The 20,000-nt window shown below is 47.6% G+C and overlaps 1 protein-coding gene across 1 annotated transcript in view; it reads right to left on the bottom strand.

The window, feature by feature from the left end:
* Window positions 1–4,111: 4,111 nt before the first annotated feature.
* LOC133120160 (sodium/calcium exchanger 1-like) overlaps window positions 4,112–20,000 on the bottom strand; it is a 30,304-nt gene continuing 14,415 nt past the window's right edge. The window contains exons 2-7 of the mRNA XM_061230233.1: window positions 14,498–14,604; window positions 11,419–11,543; window positions 10,488–10,587; window positions 6,085–6,087; window positions 5,739–6,011; window positions 4,112–4,491 (exon numbers count right to left, since the gene is read on the bottom strand). Coding sequence (XP_061086217.1) covers window positions 4,112–4,491; window positions 5,739–6,011; window positions 6,085–6,087; window positions 10,488–10,587; window positions 11,419–11,543; window positions 14,498–14,604 — 988 coding nt within the window. The remainder of the gene's footprint in view (window positions 4,492–5,738; window positions 6,012–6,084; window positions 6,088–10,487; window positions 10,588–11,418; window positions 11,544–14,497; window positions 14,605–20,000) is intronic.

Here is a 20,000-nt window from a genome sequence, read left to right as displayed (position 1 = left end):
TGTGCAGACTGCATGCACTGCTGTATGGCAGCTGAAGCAGGCCAGACAGGCTGCAGTGACCTGCTGGGCCCTCCTGATGCTGCAGTGACTGTGTCAATATTTCTGCTACCACTTTCTGGGGGCCCATCACACACTGACCTGAACACTACCTGCTTTATGAACCCATCACACACTGACCTGAACACTACCTGCTTTATGAACCCATTACACACTGACCTGAACACTACCTGCTTTATGGAGACCCATTACACACTGACCTGAACACTACCTGCTTTATGAACCCATTACACACTGACCTGAACACTACCTGCTTTATGAACCCATCACACACTGACCTGAACACTACCTGCTTTATGAACCCATCACACACTGACCTGAACACTACCTGCTTTATGAACCCATTACACACTGAGCGGAACACTACCTGCTTTATGAACCCATTACACACTGACCTGAACACTACCTGCTTTATGAACCCATTACACACTGACCTGAACACTACCTGCTTTATGAACCCATTACACACTGACCTGAACACTACCTGCTTTATGAACCCATTACACACTGACCTGAACACTACCTGCTTTATGAACCCATTACACACTGACCTGAACACTACCTGCTTTATGAACCCATTACACACTGAGCTGAACACTACCTGCTTTATGAACCCATCACACACTGACCTGAACACTACCTGCTTTATGAACCCATCACTCTTCAAGTGGAAAAAAATAACACTCACAAAAGGTCATTTTCAGCAACGTCTTCAGTATTGTATTTTCAACCGAAACAGATACTACATTTAATGTGACAAAGTGGGTGAACATACACACAGGTTTCCGAAAGATAGATTTTGAGTCTGCAGGACTAGACTCATAAAGGACCTGATGTTCAAACACTCCATCGCTTTTTTCAACAACAAAAAGAAAAAGAAAAAGATCTGCAGAATCAGTTTCCCCGCTCACTGCCGTAGTGCCCTTTATGATTCACACACGTCAAAACATCATAATGTTTTTACGTGGAAATAAAATATAATCATTTAATTATTTGAAGCAAACCTTGTGCTGCATTTGTGGTGTGCGAAATCTTATTTTCTTGAATTAGCACTATTTCGACTGAGTCACACCCAGAATTCGACCGGCTGAGTACGGAAAACTACTTTTGATTATTTCAACAGACAAAAATCTGGAAATGCCTCTTCCAGCTCACACCTGGGAGAGCACTGTTACCTGAGGAGCCTGACCACACCTCTGAAGTGTCAAATAAAGTGTTTGAAAAATAAAATAAAAACATTTTCATTCACTTCCTTGACTCACTTTGAGACCTGGATTGTTTTATCAAATTCCACCTTGCAGTTGGATTCTCGAAAATGAGGAAACCGTGAAACCCCACAGTCAGAGTGCTGGTACTTCCTGTTTTCTGCTCTGACAGGAAACCCCACAGTCAGAGTTCTGGTACTTCCCGTTTCCTGCTCGGGACAGGAAACCACACAGTCGGGGTAGTAGTACTTCCTGTTTCCTGCTCGGGACAGACAGGAAGCCCCACAGTCAGAGTGCTGGTACTTCCTGTTTCCTGCTCGGGACAGACAGGAAGCTTGAGGAATCAGACGGTCACCTTTGTGCTGCTCAAACATAAATCTTTTTTTTTGGAATGTTTGTGTTTCTGGAAGCCACCATGGAAGGTTCTGGTGCAGTCTGACCCAGGGGCACTGGGGCTGGAAGAGCATTTTGTTTTCCCAGCATTCCTGGTGTTTGCAGACAGGAAGTTGCAGGGCCTGGCTGCTGACCTGGAGGGCGTGGCCTAGACAGCACAGGCATCCAATGGGCTTTCACATTATGACAGGAACACTGTCTGTACACACTCCCTGTACATATGCACACACACACACACACATGCACACACACACATACGCACATGCATGCAGGCAGGCACGCACAAACACACACACACATAAAAAGCACCGTAGAACGGTAGGAATTGCAAGAGCCATTTCAGAGTGGGTTTAGAACTGCACTTTCCTCTAGGGTCTATCCCTGGTTCTGATTTACACTTCATCGTACGTCACACTGGAGAAACGTGTCTGCTAAATGACTGTCATGTAATGTATTAGAACACAAAGAGTAGTAATAGGAGGGACGTTATCTGAGCAGGGTGTTGTGGGAGTCCCACAGGGTGCAGTGCTGGGGCCAGAGGCATTGAGAGTACCTCAGTTAAATTTGCAGATGATACAAAACTAGGTTTAGCTAACAGTTTGAAATCCACTTAAGTTCTCCAGGAAGATTTAAACAGAATCCAGAGAATGGGCTGAAACCTGGCAAATGAAATTCAGTATAACTAAACGTAAAGTACAGGCTTGATACGGTGCTGGATACTATTTAGCTTTTAGGCAAACTCAGCAGTAGGTACACTTAGGGGCAGGAAATGGTGAGCACTGCTGGGCTGAATGGCCTGTTCTCGCCATTATGTGATGTTATGTTATGTTATAAAGACAGGCACACTCACAAGCACGCACACACACACACACACACACACACACACGCGCACATGCACGCACACATAGGCACACTCGTACATATGCAGATATTGGCATTAACATGTATTATATAAAGAAGATAATATACAGATAATCAATACTGCCATTGTCATCGTTTTCATCACCATCACCATAATCATCATCATCATCATCATCATCATCAGAAGATACATTTCAGTTCTACGAGTTTCCTCAGAAGGCCCGAGGGTTCAGGTGTGACGCAGGTCGGCAGGTACATGGGGCCTGAAAACGCTCTGCTCAGGTAACACACTGAAGACCCATCCCTTTATTCCTCTCTCCCTCCATCTGTTTTTCAGGTTCATTGCGTATCAGTTTTTTTTTTTTTTTTTTTTTTTTTTTTTTGGTGATCACTTCATGATCGTTTCATTTGTATTTGTTAAATACCACAACAACACAATGATCACATGACGCTGAAAAACATGGCTATATAAGGGTCTGTTTTTGGGTTGGGAGGGGCTCTGAAAAACATGGCTCTATAAACATGGCTGGGGGGGGCAGTGGCACTGCTTCAGCAGGGCAGGGCAATTAAGAGATCATACCCCAGCCCCGACTTCCTGTGTCATGCCCCTCCCCAACTTCCTGTAGACTTAACTGGGTGTGGCTGTCCAATGGAAAAAGAGGGTGTGGGGCTTCATGATATAACCACCCGAGGGGGTGGAGTCTGGGAGCAGGAGGGGGTAAGAGGGGGTGAGAGGGGGCAGGATCGGGCAGTTGAGGGCAGGGAGTGGAGGGTGAGCATGAGATAAGGGTTGGGTCTAATGGGCGGGGCTTATGGGTGGGAGCTGCTGTGGGCGGGGCTTGCAGGCAGGAATTATTGGTAGGACATTCAAAGCAAAAACTGTGTCAAACAAGTGTTTTCCTCTTGTAGTAAGACTTGAGATCTTGCTTTTTCCTCTCAAGTAGAAAATATTAGCTTGTTTTCTTGACAAGTGAAATTTAATCAAATTTTATCGCTTTATATGATTTTAAGTCTCAATATAGGACTAAAATACTTATTATAGTTAATTCGTTTTTTTTTGTTTATTGCAGTGTTGGCTGGGGATTTTGGGCTGAGCTAACAGGTGGGGCAAACAGGCGGGGATAAAGGGCGGGGCTCATGGACAGGGTTTAATGGCCATGGCTGTTGGGCGTGGCTTTGGGCGTGGCACTGGGTGTTGGGCGCGATGTTAGGCGTGGCGTTGGGCACTGGGTGTGGTGTTGGCTGTGGCATTGGGCATGGCGTTGGGTGTTGGGTGTTGGGCGTGGCTGTTGGGTGGGCGTTGGGCGTGGCTGTTGGGTGTTGGGCGTGGCTGTTGAGCGTGGCTGTTGGGTGTTGGGCGGGCGTTGGGCGTGGTGTTGGGTGTTGGGCGGGCGTTGGGTGTTGGGCGGGCGTTGGGCATGGCTGTTGGATGTTGGGCGGGCATTGGGCGTGGGCGTTGGGTGTTGGGCGGGCATTGGGCGTGGGCGTTGGGTGTTGTGCCGGGCGTTGGGCGTGGTTGTTGGGTGTTGGGCGGGTGTTGGGTGTTGGGCGTTGGGCGTGGGCGTTGGGTGTTGGGCGTGGGCGTTGGGCGTGGCTCAGAACCCAGGCACGTGGCAGTAGGCCTCCAGGGCGGCCAGCAGGATGTACAGCAGCCACAGCGAGACGAAGCCCAGCGAGGTGAGGAGCTTGCAGGGCCGCGGGCCGCCCAGCTCCCCGCCCGCAACAGAGGCCCGGCGCCGGTACAGCAGCACCAGCACGCTCAGCACCGCCAGCCCCGTGAACAGCGTCACCGAGAAGGCCAGCGAGCCCGGGTCCACCCGGAACACCTTCCCCTGGCTGCGCCAGTACACGGCCGCGATGGTCCACGCCACGCCGATGCCCAGGAACACGTTCACCGCGTTACTGCCCGTCACGTTCCCGATCGATGCATCCGCATACTGGTCCTGGATCGCTGCCACCTTACTGGCAAAGGTGTCTGAGAGAGGGGGGTGGGATGGAGGGAGAGAGAGAGGGGTGGGATGGAGAGAGAGGGGGGGGTGGGATGGACAGAGAGAGGGGGGGTGGGATGGGATGGAGGGAGAGAGGGGGGGTGGGATGGAGAGAGAGAGGAGGGGTGGGGGGTGGGATGGAGGGAGAGAGAGAGGGGTGGGGGGTGGGATGGAGGGAGAGAGAGAGGGGTGGGATGGAGAGAGAGAGGGGGGGTGGGATGGACAGAGAGAGGGGGGTGGGGGGGTGGAGAGAGGGGGGGTGGGGGGGTGGAGAGAAGGGGGGGGGTGGGATGGGATGGAGGGAGAGAGGGGGGGTGGGATGGAGAGAGAGAGGAGGGGTGGGGGGTGGGATGAACAGAGAGAGGGGGGGTGGGATGGGATGGAGAGAGAGGGGGGGGTGGGATGGAGAGAGAGGGGGGGTGGGATGGAGAGAGAGAGGGGGGGGTGGGATGGAGAGAGAGGGGGGGTGGGATGGAGAGAGAGAGGGGGGGTGGGATGGAGGGAGAGAGGGGGGGTGGGATGGAGAGAGAGAGGAGGGGTGGGGGGTGGGATGGACAGAGAGAGGGGGGGTGGGGGGTGGGATGGAGAGAAGGGGGTGGGAAGGAGAGAGAAAAGAAGGGGTGGAAGGAGATAGAGAAGAATAAAGGGTGGCACACAGAAGAAGAGAGGAGGAAAGAAAGGAGGAAAAGAAGAGAAAAAAGGAAAAGAAGAGGAAAAAAGTGGGGGAGCAGGTTATTAGAAAAGACAGCTACAGGAAACAGCTTCACAGCAGCCTGAGAGAAAGAGTCAACTGAAGAGGAATAAAAGAAAGAGAGAGAAGAGAGGGGGAGAGAGGGGGGGAGTGAGAGAGAGAGAGAGGGTGGGAGTGAGAGAGAGAGAGAGAGAGGGGGGGAGAGGGAGAGAGAGAGAGGGACCTGTGTAATCTCATGCCAGTAAAGCACCTTGAAGCTGCAAATTGAAAATGAGAATAAAGGCAGCATCGCCTCAGGGTGTGGGCAGCAGACCACGCGGTTAATCTGTAATTAATGTCATTATTATATTTTTATTCTGCACCCTTCTTAAAGAGAGAAAGAGAGAGAGAGAGAGAGAGAGGCAGCGGGAGAGAGGGAGGCAGAGGGAGAGAGAGAAAGAGAGGGAGAGAGGGAGGCAGAGGGAGAGAGGGAGGCAGAGGGAGAGAGAGAAAGAGAGGGAGGCAGAGGGAGAGAGAGAAAGAGAGGGAGAGAGGGAGGCAGACCTGGGACAGACGTCCCCAGGGCCACGAACACCACGGCCGTGACGGAGTCCTTCAGGCCGATGGTGCAGCCGAAGTGGGAGGCCAGGTCTCCGGTGACGGCCGTCAGCACGCCGATCAGCGAGATGGACACCATGAAGCAGGCCCAGCCGTTCCAGTACTCCGTGGGCGGCACGAAGGCGAACAGAACCTTCCAGAACACCGTCAGGAAGTGCATGATGTAGTCGAAGCAGGAGGGCAGCCGCTCTTCGCCGCTCTCCTCCTCGTCATCGTCACCTGGGACGGGGGACGGGGGTGATTATGCACATGCTCTAGAACTAAGGCTTGTGTTCAACCAAACTTCGACAACCTGCTCTTTCTGTGTCAATTGAGTATCTCTGCTCCGAAATACACTGGGCTCAAATGGCAGGATGAAGAATGTGGAACAGAGTTTGTACAAGGTTCAGAAACAAAAGCACACTGATGGAGACAAAAGCAGTGAACACTGTGACTGAGAGGAACACTGTGACTGAGAGAGAGACACTGTGACTGAGAGAAACACTGTGACTGAGACTGAGACACTGTGACTAAGAGAGAGACACTGTGACTGAGAGAGAAACACTGTGACTGAGAGAGGGACACTGTGACTAAGAGAGAGACACTGTGACTGAGAGAGAAACACTGTGACTGAGAGAGGGACACTGTGACTGAGACACTGTGACTGAGAGAGAGACACTGTGACTGAGAGAGAAACACTGTGACTGAGAGAAACACTGTGACTGAGACACTGTGACTAAGAGAGAGACACTGTGACTGAGAGAAACACTGTGACTGAGACTGAGACACTGTGACTAAGAGAGAGACACTGTGACTAAGAGAGAGACACTGTGACTGAGACACTGTGACTGAGAGAGAGACACTGTGACTGAGACACTGTGACTGAGAGAGAAACACTGTGACTGAGACACTGTGACTGAGAGATACACTGTGACTGAGACACTGTGACTGAGAGAGAAACACTGTGACTAAGAGAGAGACACTGTGACTGAGACACTGTGACTGAGAGAGAAACACTGTGACTGAGACACTGTGACTGAGAGAGAGACAGTGTGACTGAGACACTGTGACTGAGAGAGAAACACTGTGACTGAGACACTGTGACCGAGAGAGACACTGTGACTGAGACACTGTGACTGAGAGAGACACTGTGACTGAGAGAGAGACACTGTGACTGTGACTGAGACACTGTGACTGAGAGAGAGACACTGTGACTGAGACACTGTGACTGAGAGAGAGACACTGTGACTGAGAGAGGGACACTGTGACTGAGAGAAAGACACTGTGACTGAGAGAGACATTGTGACTGAGAGAGAGACACTGTGACTGAGACACTGTGACTGAGAGAGAGACACTGTGACTGAGACACTGTGACTGAGAGAGGGACACTGTGACTGAGAGAGAGACACTGTGACTGAGAGAGACATTGTGACTGAGACACTGTGACTGAGAGAGAAACACTGTGACTGAGACACTGTGACTGAGATACTGTGACTGAGAGAGAAACACTGTGACTGAAACACTGTGACTGGGAGAGAGACACTGTGACTGAAAGAGAGACACTGTGACTGAAAGAGAGACACTGTGACTGAGAGAGAAACACTGTGACTGAGACACTGTGACTGAGATACTGTGACTGAGAGAGAAACACTGTGACTGAGACACTGTGACTGGGAGAGAGACACTGTGACTGAAAGAGAGACACTGTGACTGAGAGAAACACTGTGACTGAGACACTGTGACTAAGAGAGAGACACTGTGACTGAGAGAAACACTGTGACTGAGACTGAGACACTGTGACTAAGAGAGAGACACTGTGACTAAGAGAGAGACACTGTGACTGAGACACTGTGACTAAGAGAGAGACACTGGGACTGAAAGAGAGACACTGTGACTGAGAGAAACACTGACAGAGACACTGTGACTAAGAGAGAGACACTGTGACTGAGAGAAACACTGTGACTGAGACTGAGACACTGTGACTAAGAGAGAGACACTGTGACTGAGAGAGAGACACTGTGACTAAGAGAGAGACACTGTGACTGAGACACTGTGACTGAGAGAGAGACACTGTGACTGAGACACTGTGACTGAGAGAGAGACACTGTGACTGAGACACTGTGACTGAGAGAAACACTGTGACTGAGACACTGTGACTGAGAGAGAGACACTGTGACTGAGACACTGTGACTGAGAGAGAGACACTGTGACTGAGAGAGGGACACTGTGACTGAGAGAGAGACACTGTGACTGAGAGAGGGACACTGTGACTGAGAGAGAGACACTGTGACTGAGAGAGACATTGTGACTGAGAGAGACACTGTGACTGAGACACTGTGACTGAGAGAGAGATACTGTGACTGAAAGAGAGACACTGTGACTGAGAGAGAGACACTGTGACTGAGAGAGGGACACTGTGACTGAGAGAGGCACACTGTGACTGAGACACTGTGACTGAGAGAGAGACACTGTGACTGAGAAACACTGCGGTACAGGTACAGTACTTTGCAGAAGTCTTAGTCACTCTAGACTTTATTATATATATTTATTATATATACATTTATTTGTTTGTGTGTGTTACACTGTGACTAAGAGAGAGACACTGTGACTGAAAGTGAGACACTGTGACTGAGAGAGAGACACTGTGACTGAGAGAAACACTGACAGAGACACTGTGACTAAGAGAGAGACACTGTGACTGAGAGAAACACTGTGACTGAGACTGAGACACTGTGACTAAGAGAGAGACACTGTGACTGGGAGAGAGACACTGTGACTGAGAGAAACACTGTGACTGAGAGAGAGACACTGTGACTGAGACACTGTGACTGAGAGAGAGACACTGTGACTGAGACACTGTGACTGAGAGAGAGACACTGTGACTGAGACACTGTGACTGAGAGAGAGATACTGTGACTGAGAGAGAGACACTGTGACTGAGAGAGAGATACTGTGACTGAAAGAGAGACACTGTGACTGAGAGAGGGACACTGTTACTAAGAGAGGGACACTGTGACTGAGACACTGTGACTGAGAGAGAGACACTGTGACTGAGAGAGAGACACTGTGACTGAAAGAGAGACACTGTGACTGAGAGAGAGACACTGTGACTGAGAGAGAGACACTGTGACTGAAAGAGAGACACTGTGACTGAGAGAGAGACACTGTGACTGAGAGAGAGACACTGTGACTGAGAGAGAGACACTGTGACTGAGAGAGAGACACTGTGACTGAAAGAGAGACACTGTGACTGAGAGAGAGACACTGTGACTGAGAGAGAGACACTGTGACTGAGAGAGAGACACTGTGACTGAGACACTGTGACTGAGAGAGACACTGTGACTGAGAGAGAGACACTGTGACTGAGAGAGGGACACTGTGACTGAGACACTCTGACTGAGAGAGAGACACTGTGACTGAGAGAGGGACACTGTGACTGAGACACTGTGACTGAGAGAGACACTGTGACTGAGAGAGAGACACTGTGACTGAGAGAGAGACACTGTGACTGAGACACTGTGACTGAGAGAGAGACACTGTGACTGAGACACTGTGACTGAGAGAGGGACACTGTGACTGAGAGAGGCACACTGTGACTGAGACACTGTGACTGAGAGAGAGACACTGTGACTGAGAGAGGGACACTGTGACTGAGAGAGGGACACTGTGACTGAGACACTGTGACTGAGAGAGAGATACTGTGACTGAGAGAGAGACACTGTGACTGAGACACTGTGACTGAGAGAGAGACACTGTGACTGAGAAACACTGCGGTACAGGTACAGTACTGTGCAGAAGTCTTAGTCACTCTAGACTTTATTACATATATTTATTATATATACATTTATTTGTTTGTGTGTGTTAGTATACAAGAACACATTTGAGATTTCCATATATTCATTTTCCAAAATATTTAATTTTATAGACATTTTTGCATTTAATTTTTTTAAAGTAACATATTACTGTAAGCAATTGACTACTTTTTACATAAAAACTTGATCAAAGCAGGCTGTGATCGGAAGCAAGGAGCCAACCAAAGTCTGCAGAAAAACTGTGGCAAGTTCTCCAACATGCTTGGAACAACCTCCCTGCTGATTGTCTTATAGAACTGCAGAGAAGAGATGCAGTTTTAACACTGAAGGGTGGTCACAAAAAATATTGATTTGATTCAGTTTTGAACTATTCTGCCAAATGACTGAAATGTTATGTAAAATGTATTGTACGTTTATTTAGGATCTTTCTTTGCATTATTTTTGAAAGAATCGTATCTGTACAGAATGTTCTGCACAGGACTGTATATATATATATAGTACTACAGGACTGTTTATGTATATTGTACTACAGGACTGTATATATATATAGTACTACAGGACTGTATATATATATAGTACTACAGGACTGTATATATATATAGTACTACAGGACTGTGTATATATAGTACTACAGGACTATATATATATATATAGTACTACAGGACTGTGTATATATATAGTACTACAGGACTGTATATATATATAGTACTACAGGACTGTATATATATATATAGTACCACAGGACTGTATATATATATAGTACCACAGGACTGTATGTATATATAGTACTACAGGACTGTATGTATATATAGTACTACAGGACTGTGTATATATAGTGTTACAGGACTGTATATATATATATATATAGTACTACAGGACTGTGACTGCACTCACTCAGTCTTACCTGCGCTGACTGTGACTGCACTCACAAACTGCTCTCGCCAGCTGCTGCTCCCAACCACCAGAGCCAGGTTCGTCTTCTTTATCAGCTTATCCACCGTGTTCTGTACAAACACACACACACACTGTTAGAATTACCACACACACACACACACACTGTTAGAATTACCACACACACCACACACTGGTGCTTGGATGGCTAAACACAGCAGCATTCACAGAGCAGCTGCTTGCGGGCAGGATGATGGTGTGGAATATAAAGCAGACGCCCCCTCTCTCTGGGATGGGGGGGGAGCAGGTCCAAGCCCCAGCCCAACCTGCAGCTGCCCCCCCCCCTTCTGAACGAGCAGGGAATGCTAATGCTAATGCAGGGAGAGAGGCAGGGCATGTAATGCTAATGCTAATGCAGGGAGAGAGGCAGGGCATGTAATGCTAATGCTAATGCAGGGAGAGAGGCAGGGAAGGTAATGCTAATGCTAATGCAGGGAGAGAGGCAGGGCATGTAATGCTAATGCTAATGCAGGGAGAGAGGCAGGGCATGTAATGCTAATGCTAATGCAGGGAGAGAGGCAGGGCATGTAATGCTAATGCTAACACAGGGAGAGAGGCAGGGCATGTAATGCTAATGCTAACACAGGGAGAGAGGCAGGGCAGGTAATGCTAATGCTAACACAGGGAGAGAGGCAGGGCAGGTAATGCTAATGCTAACACAGGGAGAGAGAGGCAGGGCAGGTAATGCTAATGCTAACACAGGGAGAGAGAGGCAGGGCAGGTAATGCTAATGCTAACACAGGGAGAGAGAGGCAGGGCAGGTAATGCTAATGCTAACACAGGGAGAGAGAGGCAGGGCAGGTAATGCTAATGCTAACACAGGGAGAGGCAGGGCCCTTCTGTCCGGTCCCCACACCGCTGCACCCCGGGGGGGTGCCCTTTACCTTGAACTCGTAGGACTCCTCGATCACCACCTCCAGGTGAGTGTGTTCCCCCAGGCTGGGGCAGCCCATCTTAGCCACCTCCTCCTCCTCCAGCCCCACCGGCGGCTTGTTCTCATTGGTGTCCCCTGAGGAGGGGGGCGGGGCATATGCAAATGAGTCGCCACGGACAGCCACATGAAATATAAACCACCCCCCCTTCCCCACGCCCCCCACCCCCGCGCCCCCATTTATGCACATCATTTATGCCACATAAATGATGTGCATAATTATGCTGCCACTACTACTAATAATGACAACGGCAATTAATGATCTTTATCGTTTCACCTCATTGAGATGGAGTGGGACTGCAAGGGTTGGAAAGAAGGAGAGGGAGGGGGAGAGAGAGGGGGGGAGGGTGGGGAGAGGGAGGGGGAGAGAGAGAGAGAGAGGGAGAGAGAGAGGGGGAGAGGGTGGGAAGAGGGAGGGGGAGAGAGAGAGAGAGAGGGAGAGAGAGAGGGGGAGAGGGTGGGAAGAGGGAGGGGGAGAGAGAGGGGGAGAGGGCGGAACGAAGGAGAGAGAGGGGGAGAGGGTGGGGAGGGGGAGGGGGAGAGGGAGAGAGGGGGAGAGGGTGGGAAGAAGGAGAGAGAGGGGGAGAGAGGGGGAGAGGGCGGGGAGAGGGAGGGGGAGAGAGAGAGAAACATAGCCACATAGCCTATTATGTATGCTATTGTACGGAATCATATTATTTATGTTATTATTCGTTGTTTGTAATCTGATGTTTCAACATGTTCCTTGCCATGATTTGGCAAGACAAATGCTACTTTTGTCATGCAAATAAAGCACTTTTATTTTGAATTTGAGAGAGAAAACAAAATGGAGAGAGAGAGAGAAAGAGAAATAGATTACATGGAGAGAGAGAGAGAGATAATATATATCATAAATATACCATCTCCCTCAAACCATAACAATGTTCCTAGAATAGCTTTAAAACACCAAAAGGATGAACAAATAAAACGCACAATAAAACCAATTAATCACTATAAACCAATCACAAAGCAGACCTCCAGTAATACAAGGATAAACCAATAATACAATACTTAGAGAAAGAGAGAGAGAGAGAGGGGGGGGGAAGAGAGAGAAAGGGAAAGAGAGGGAGAAGGAGACAGAGAGAGGGGGGGGAAAGAAAGAGAAAGGGAAAGAGAGGGAGAGGGAGAGAGAGGGGGGGAGAGAGAGAAAGGGAAAGAGAGGGAGAGGGAGAGAGAGAGGGGGGAAAGAGAAAGGGAAAGAGAGGGAGAGGGAGAGAGAGAGAAAGCAGATGAGGAAGTCTTGCTGAAGGCAGTGAGAGTGCTGGCAGTAGGCAGTAGCGTGCTGTAAAATGGCTGAGCAGCAGACATACCCCACAGACAGAACATCGTTAAACTACCCATAACCCTCTATTCTAACGAGATCGCACCCCAGCACCTCGCGCCATCAACACCAGCAGCAAGGTACACACAGATCATCATCCGTACGCCACAGCGCTTCATCATGGGGGCAGCCTGGACCGCAATAAGATCCGCACAGCAACCCCATGTTCCTCCAGGGGGATTGCTGTTATGTTCCTGTTTTCTGTCTGTTAGTTTATCATTGTTTATTATCGTTATTATTGTTCATATTCATGTCTGGTGTTCTGTTTTGATATTCATTAGTCTTTGCACTCGTCTTCCCCTGTGATGTCTGAGTCTTAATGTTTACTAGCCCAGTCACTCCCCTGTGATGTCTGAGTCTGAATGTTTACTAGCCCAGTCACTCCCCTGTCTGCGTGCCCCACTATTCGGGTGTTTACGGTAGTTCCGGGGTTCAACCTTCCTTCCAATCTTGCATTCCTTACTTCCTGCTTTCTCTCCATTTCATGTTTGTACATAGCACTAATATACTAATCCCAACTAACATAAAAGTTGTACAGTACTAATTATACTAACACACTAATATGTTTGTCAAACTAACAAACTAACATTCACTTGTTTTAGGTATTTGTAATTTAAATCACTTAACTAACTTACTAACGTATCTCCAGTTTCAATTCTGTTCTGTAACTCCACCTCCCTAGTCTATCACTGATGACTTGCTTAGTTTCAGCGAAGTATTCGCACCTGTCTCTCCGTATCTCTGCATCTCTTGATTCTCTGCAATTGTGTACTCCCTAGTCCGGAGCCGTTTGTATTACATGTGTGTCTTTGTGAATCCAGTCCGCGTTTTCGTTTCCCCCTCGTTATTGTCCCATTACCCTTTCATGTGCCTCACCTGATGTTTATTTGTTAGACCGCCCTCACTCCCATGCCCCCCTAGTTTGTCTCATTCCCCTGTGTATTTATACCGGTCCTTTTCAGTTGTACCTTGCTAGTTCGTCTTCTCCTGTTTATTCCTTCCTCCTGTTCTAGCCTCCTTATTCCTGAGCCTTGTTTTCCCAAGCCTTGTTTTCTCGAGCCTTGTTTTCCCAAGCCCTTGCCCTGTTTATTGTCGGATTTCCTCTGCTTGACCCCTGCCTGATTTATGGACTCTTCTGTTGGATCTGCTTTTGTACTTTTTCCTGTGGATTGACCCCCTGGTTTTTGAACTTGGCCTGTTTGTGATTACGCTCTAGCTGCCCCTTCATCGGCTAGTAAACCTGCCATTTTCCACACCCCTGTGTCTGCTTCTGGTTCCTCTGTCCCTCCGCCGTGACAATTGCCCCCAGCTGAGTCTAATCAACTGTGGGTCACTTTGGATAAAAGCGTCAGCTAAATAACAGATTGCTATTATTGCTATTATCATGAATTCAGGGTTTGAAATGAACACCAGCCAAATGCCGGTACATATTATCTGCAGCGATTAAGTTTGTCTCGTCACCACTCATTACTTGGTATCGAGGCTCAGTTCTATTCTAATTGTTGGTTAAACAGTAAAATTGCCCTGTGAGTCTTAGGCTGCACCAGCCAGTGTGGCTGAAAGGTAAATTGCATGTCCTGTATGTCCTCTTAAATGTAGATGTGCACTTTATGAAGTCTTTGATTAACATACAGTACATACTATAGATGTACATCTGGGTTGTCTCTAACGCAGCCCCCGCCCCCCCCCTCACCGTGCCTCTGTCCAATCTCCAGCAGGATGGGTTCACCCAGGTGAATGGTGAAGGTTTTATTCTTCTCATATTCCTCATCATCGATGATCTTTATCTCAATCATCTTCCTGTAGAGAGAGAGGGAGAGAGGGAGAGAGAGAGGGAGGGAGAGGGGGAGAGAGAGGGAGAGAGGGAGAGACGGAGGTAGAGGGAGAGAGAGAGGGAGAAGGAGAGAGGGAGAGACTTTTAATCCCCTCTGCTTTATATTGTTCACAGCCTGATGCTTACAGATTAAGTCAGGCTGTTAAATCAGTCAGCACATGGTTTCAAATGTTGGATTTAAGAACCAATAAAAGAACACACGAAAAACAAATACACCCAGGAGGACAAAGAAATAGTTTTCTGTAAACATTGTTTACAATGCCATCCTTGCCCCCTCCTCATTCTCCACACAGAAATGTCTGGATCTGTCACACCAGCACTCCAAGCCTGCCTGTTCTTTTACAGAGTCCTGACATTCCTGGGCAGCAAACCTCATTTCTAAAATGGCTAAAACACCACCATCAGCTCAGGCCCCTGATCCTTCACCTCTGTCGATTTCAGAATCAACATAAAATTAATCATTCGACCATTAATCATACATCCTTTCTCACAGTGTGACAGACACATCAAAGATGAATCTGTGGGACTGGGAGAGAGAGTGAGAGAGAGATAGAGAAAGGGAGACATATTCTTGAATCTTCAATTAAAAATGATCAAAATCCACTAGATAACCCAATCTCATGGACTGAAAACTGACAACTCCCATTTGTAGTGAAAAAACAAAATGTGTGTTTCTGACAGCATTAGAAATGAGATTTTGATGTTCAGCACTACGGAGCTGCAGAGCGTTATGTTTACGTTATTAACCCTGGTAAGTGAGTCATAGCTGCCTCCTTGACATCTGGAATAACAGGCCCAGATCCCCCACAGTCTGACTCCAGTAAACCCCAACACAAGACTTATAACGTCCCTTAAAAACACAATGTGAAATTGAAGGTTTCTGCTTGCATTTGGCTGCAAGGTCTCTTCCGTAGCATTTTTCAAAGTGGGAAAAGTATACTTTGAGTAAATGACACATCTCAATTAAAGTACACAGAAAACAGGTTTGCTGAACAAAATGAACAATACAAGGAGAGAGTTCAAGTCATACTTTAAGATTCTGAACATTGTGGAGTCTAGCGTTGTTCAAAATACAACGTCAGCTTTCTTGGAACAATTAGCAGCTCCTGGTATTTTTAAGCAGATGATCTGGTGCTGTTGTACCTCAAACACGGGTCACTGTAGAACGGTTAGGCAACCTCAAGCAACTCCTAGCTCCAGTGCTGAATTATATATATAATATATAATATATAATATATAATATATAATATATAATTATATTCACCTGGGCATGGCAGTCACAGCATTTCCGTGTAGCACAGAAGATGACATTCACAGTTAAATATTCCAGTTAGAATCTGGCCTTTATCATTTATAAACATAATTTATGATGTATAATTCTGCAAGAGAGGTCGAGATGAACTGCATAAAATATTAAAGAATTACGAATATATTTCCAAATATTTGTCCACATTATAAAGTTTCTCAAAGAATGAAAAACTGTAAATCTTATGAGGAAAATGTCCAGCCACCATAATCACAATGCAATATGTCTCTGATCTGAAGAACCTGTCCTTGAGTTCATTATTACCATACTTTTATTTTAGAATATTACAGATCTGTAATTATTAATCTGTATTAGAGAGCATAACAACAATAAACTGAAATTAATCTGATATTTACCCATATGCTGCAGAGAGAGAGAGAGGAGGGGAGTGAGAGAGAGAGAGAGAGAGAGAGAGAGGAGGGGAGTGAGAGAGAGAGAGAGAGAGAGAGGAGTGAGAGAGAGAGAGGGCGGAGGGGAGTGAGAGAGGAGGGGAGTGAGAGAGAGTGAGATAGAGAGGGAGAGGGAGGGAGGAGTGAGAGAGGGAGGAGGGGAGTGAGAGAGAAAGAGGAGTGAGAGAGGAGGGGAGTGAGAGAGAGAGGGAGGGAGGAGGGGAGTGAGAGAGAGTGAGATAGAGAGGGAGAGGGAGGGAGGAGTGAGAGAGAGAGAGAGGAGTGAGAGAGAGGGAGGGAGGAGGGGAGTGAGAAAGAGTGAGATAGAGAGGGAGAGGGAGGGAGGAGTGAGAGAGGGAGAAGGAGAGAGGGTGAGAGAGAGAGCTAATGCAGTTCATACTTGAGTGTAAATGGAGAATGTACACACGGCCTGCTCCGCATACACAAACTGAGCTGTGCTGTGTGTGTGTGTGTGTGTGTGTGTGTGTGAGTGTGTGTGTGTGTGTGTGTGTGTGTGTGTGTGAGTGTGTGTGTGTGTGAGTGTGTGTGTGTGTGTGTGTGTGTGTGTGTGAGTGTGTGTGTGTGTGTGTGAGTGTGTGTGTGTGTGTGTGTGTGTGTGTGTGTGTGTGTGTGAGTGTGTGTGCTGTGTGTGTGCTGTGTGTGAGTGTGCGTGTGCTGTGTGGTGTGTGTATGTGTGAGTGTGTGTGTTGTGTGGTTTCTGTGTGTGTGTGTGTGTGCTGTGTATAGCATGTGTGTGTGTGTGTGTGTGTGTGTGTGTAGTGTGTGTATAGTGTGTGTGTGTGTGTGTGTGTGTGCTGTGTGCTGTGTGCTGTGTGTGTGTGTGTAGTGTGTGTGTGTGTGTGTGTGTGTGTGTGTCTGCTGTGCGCTGTGTGCTGTGTGTGTGTGTGTGTGTGTGTGTGTGTCTGCTGTGTGCTGTGTGTGTGTGTGTGTGTGTGTGTGTGTGTGTGTGTGTGTGTGTGTGAGTGTGTGTGTGTGTGTGTGTGTGTGTGTGTGTGTGTGTGTGTGTGCTGTGTGCTGTGTGTGCGCTGCGCGCTGATATAAACCCAATCCCTGCCAGGGGAATCATTTGCATTTGAATCTGAATTCGGAGGAGAGCACTGGGTTTTTTTCTGGTGAAAAACAAAACTAGAATAACCTTTTTAAATTCACCCCTTCAGTAACGCACACACACACACACACACACACACACACACACACTCACACACACTCACACACACTCACACACACATACACACACACACAGACGTGCCTAGTCGTACCAGCTTAAGACACAAAGCCCAGTCCTCAGGGAGAGATGGAGGGATTGGCAGGATGGATGAAAGGAAGGGTGGAGAGAGAAACAGAGAAACAGCCCAGCACCCTCACACACTACACACACACACACACACACTCACTCATACACACAGCACACACACACACACACATTACAATAATGTAATGTAAACACACACACACACACACACAGCACACAGCGCACACACACACTCACACTCACACACTATACACACACACTCACACACACACACACACACACACACAGCACACACACACACACACAGCACACACACACACACACACACTCACTCACTCACACACACATTACACACACACTCACACACACACACTCACACTATACACACACTATACACACAAACACTATACACACTACACACACACACACACACTATACACACGCTATACACATACTATATACACACACAAAACACCCTCACTCACTATACACACATTATACACACACACACTAAACACAAAGCACACAGTATGCACACAATGCACAATATACACACATGCACATACACTCTATACACACACACTATACACACAAAAATAAAAGGTACGTAAAGTGCCTAAAAAGGTATAAATGTTTGTCACAAAGGTGGTAAACTACAGGTGCATAAAATTGTACCCCTCGCCAGCAATATATAGCGAATTTGTATCCTTTGAGAGCCGTTCCTCTCTGTTCATCCACCTCTCTTCTCGTTTTCCGTTCTCCGGGTGCTGTGCAATCTGTTTCAAATGGACAGGATAGTTTTTTGGGGTTAATGTGCGTAGCGGGCGCAGCTAGGCTAGCTCCCTGGCGAGCACGGTAGGATGCGGTAAAGAAAAGGCTTGGTAGCAGGTTACCGTGACAACGCTCTCTGGCAACACAGCCTCCACACTCAGAATAGCGCCCTGGCCCATCGCACATCTCCAGGGGATTTCTGCCTAACTGCCATTGCTGCAAGTATGCAGTGCGTCGCATGCATGGTCCCCCGGGGAACTCTCTGCCTGTCGTTCTGGGTGGTCAGGAAGACGTGTGGGGCTGGTGTATGGATATGGGCAATATTGCCATGATTCATAAGTCAAAGCTCATAAGTCAAGACAATAAGTGAAAATGTAATAAATTATATCACTGCATATCTTCCCTCCACTTATTATAATACATTATTATTAATTATTATAAACCATACACTCAAGCTGGCTCCCTCTCCCCTTAAACTTAAACTCCAATCAGCATTACTGGCTCAAGGCCAGCGGAGGTATTGATTTGCTAAGTAGCATAAATGATGGTCATTTTTCTTTTTATATCACTGCCATTTGTGTGTTTATGTACTTGGATACTAAGCACTGCCAACACAATTTGGTTTGTCATGCCAAGTTAGATCTGAATTTGATTTTGATAATAAGGCAATCTCTTTTCCATCCCATCTGGCTATCACAATCACACTATCAGGTAACTACAGGTAAGGACAAGGAGAGAGAGACAGGTAACTACAGGTAAGGACAGGGAGAGAGAGACAGGTAACTACAGGTAAGGACAGAGAGAGAGAGAGACAGGTAACTACAGGTAAGGACAAGGAGAGAGAGACACTGGTAACTACAGGTAAGGACAGGGAGAGAGAGACACAGGTAACTACAGGTAAGGACAGGGAGAGAGAGACACAGGTAACTACAGGTAAGGACAGGGAGAGAGAGACAGATAACTACAGGTAAGGACAGGTAGAGAGAGACAGGTAACTACAGGTAAGGACAGGGAGAGAGAGACAGGTAACTACAGGTAAGGACAGGGAGAGAGAGACAGATAACTACAGGTAAGGACAGGGAGAGAGAGACAGATAACTACAGGTAAGGACAGGGGGAGGGAGACAGGTAACTACAGGTAAGGACAGGGGGAGGGAGACAGATAACTACAGGTAAGGACAGGGGGAGAGAGACAGATAACTACAGGTAAGGACAGGGGGAGGGAGACAGGTAACTACAGGTAAGGACAGGGGGAGGGAGACAGATAACTACAGGTAAGGACAGGGAGAGAGAGACAGATAACTACAGGTAAGGACAGGGAGAGAGACACAGGTAACTACAGGTAAGGACAGGGGGAGGGAGACAGATAACTACAGGTAAGGACAGGGAGAGAGAGACAGATAACTACAGGTAAGGACAGGGAGAGAGAGACAGATAACTACAGGTAAGGACAGGGAGAGAGAGACAGATAACTACAGGTAAGGACAGGGAGAGAGAGACAGATAACTACAGGTAAGGACAGGGAGAGAGACACAGGTAACTACAGGTAAGGACAGGGGGAGAGAGACAGATAACTACAGGTAAGGACAGGGGGAGAGAGACAGATAACTACAGGTAAGGACAG

The sequence above is a fragment of the Conger conger genome, unplaced genomic scaffold (genome assembly GCF_963514075.1).
Source record: "Conger conger unplaced genomic scaffold, fConCon1.1 SCAFFOLD_61, whole genome shotgun sequence".
NCBI lineage: Eukaryota > Metazoa > Chordata > Actinopteri > Anguilliformes > Congridae > Conger > Conger conger.
Note: the sequence above shows the minus strand (reverse complement) of the source record. Positions and strands in the feature narration are given on the sequence as shown.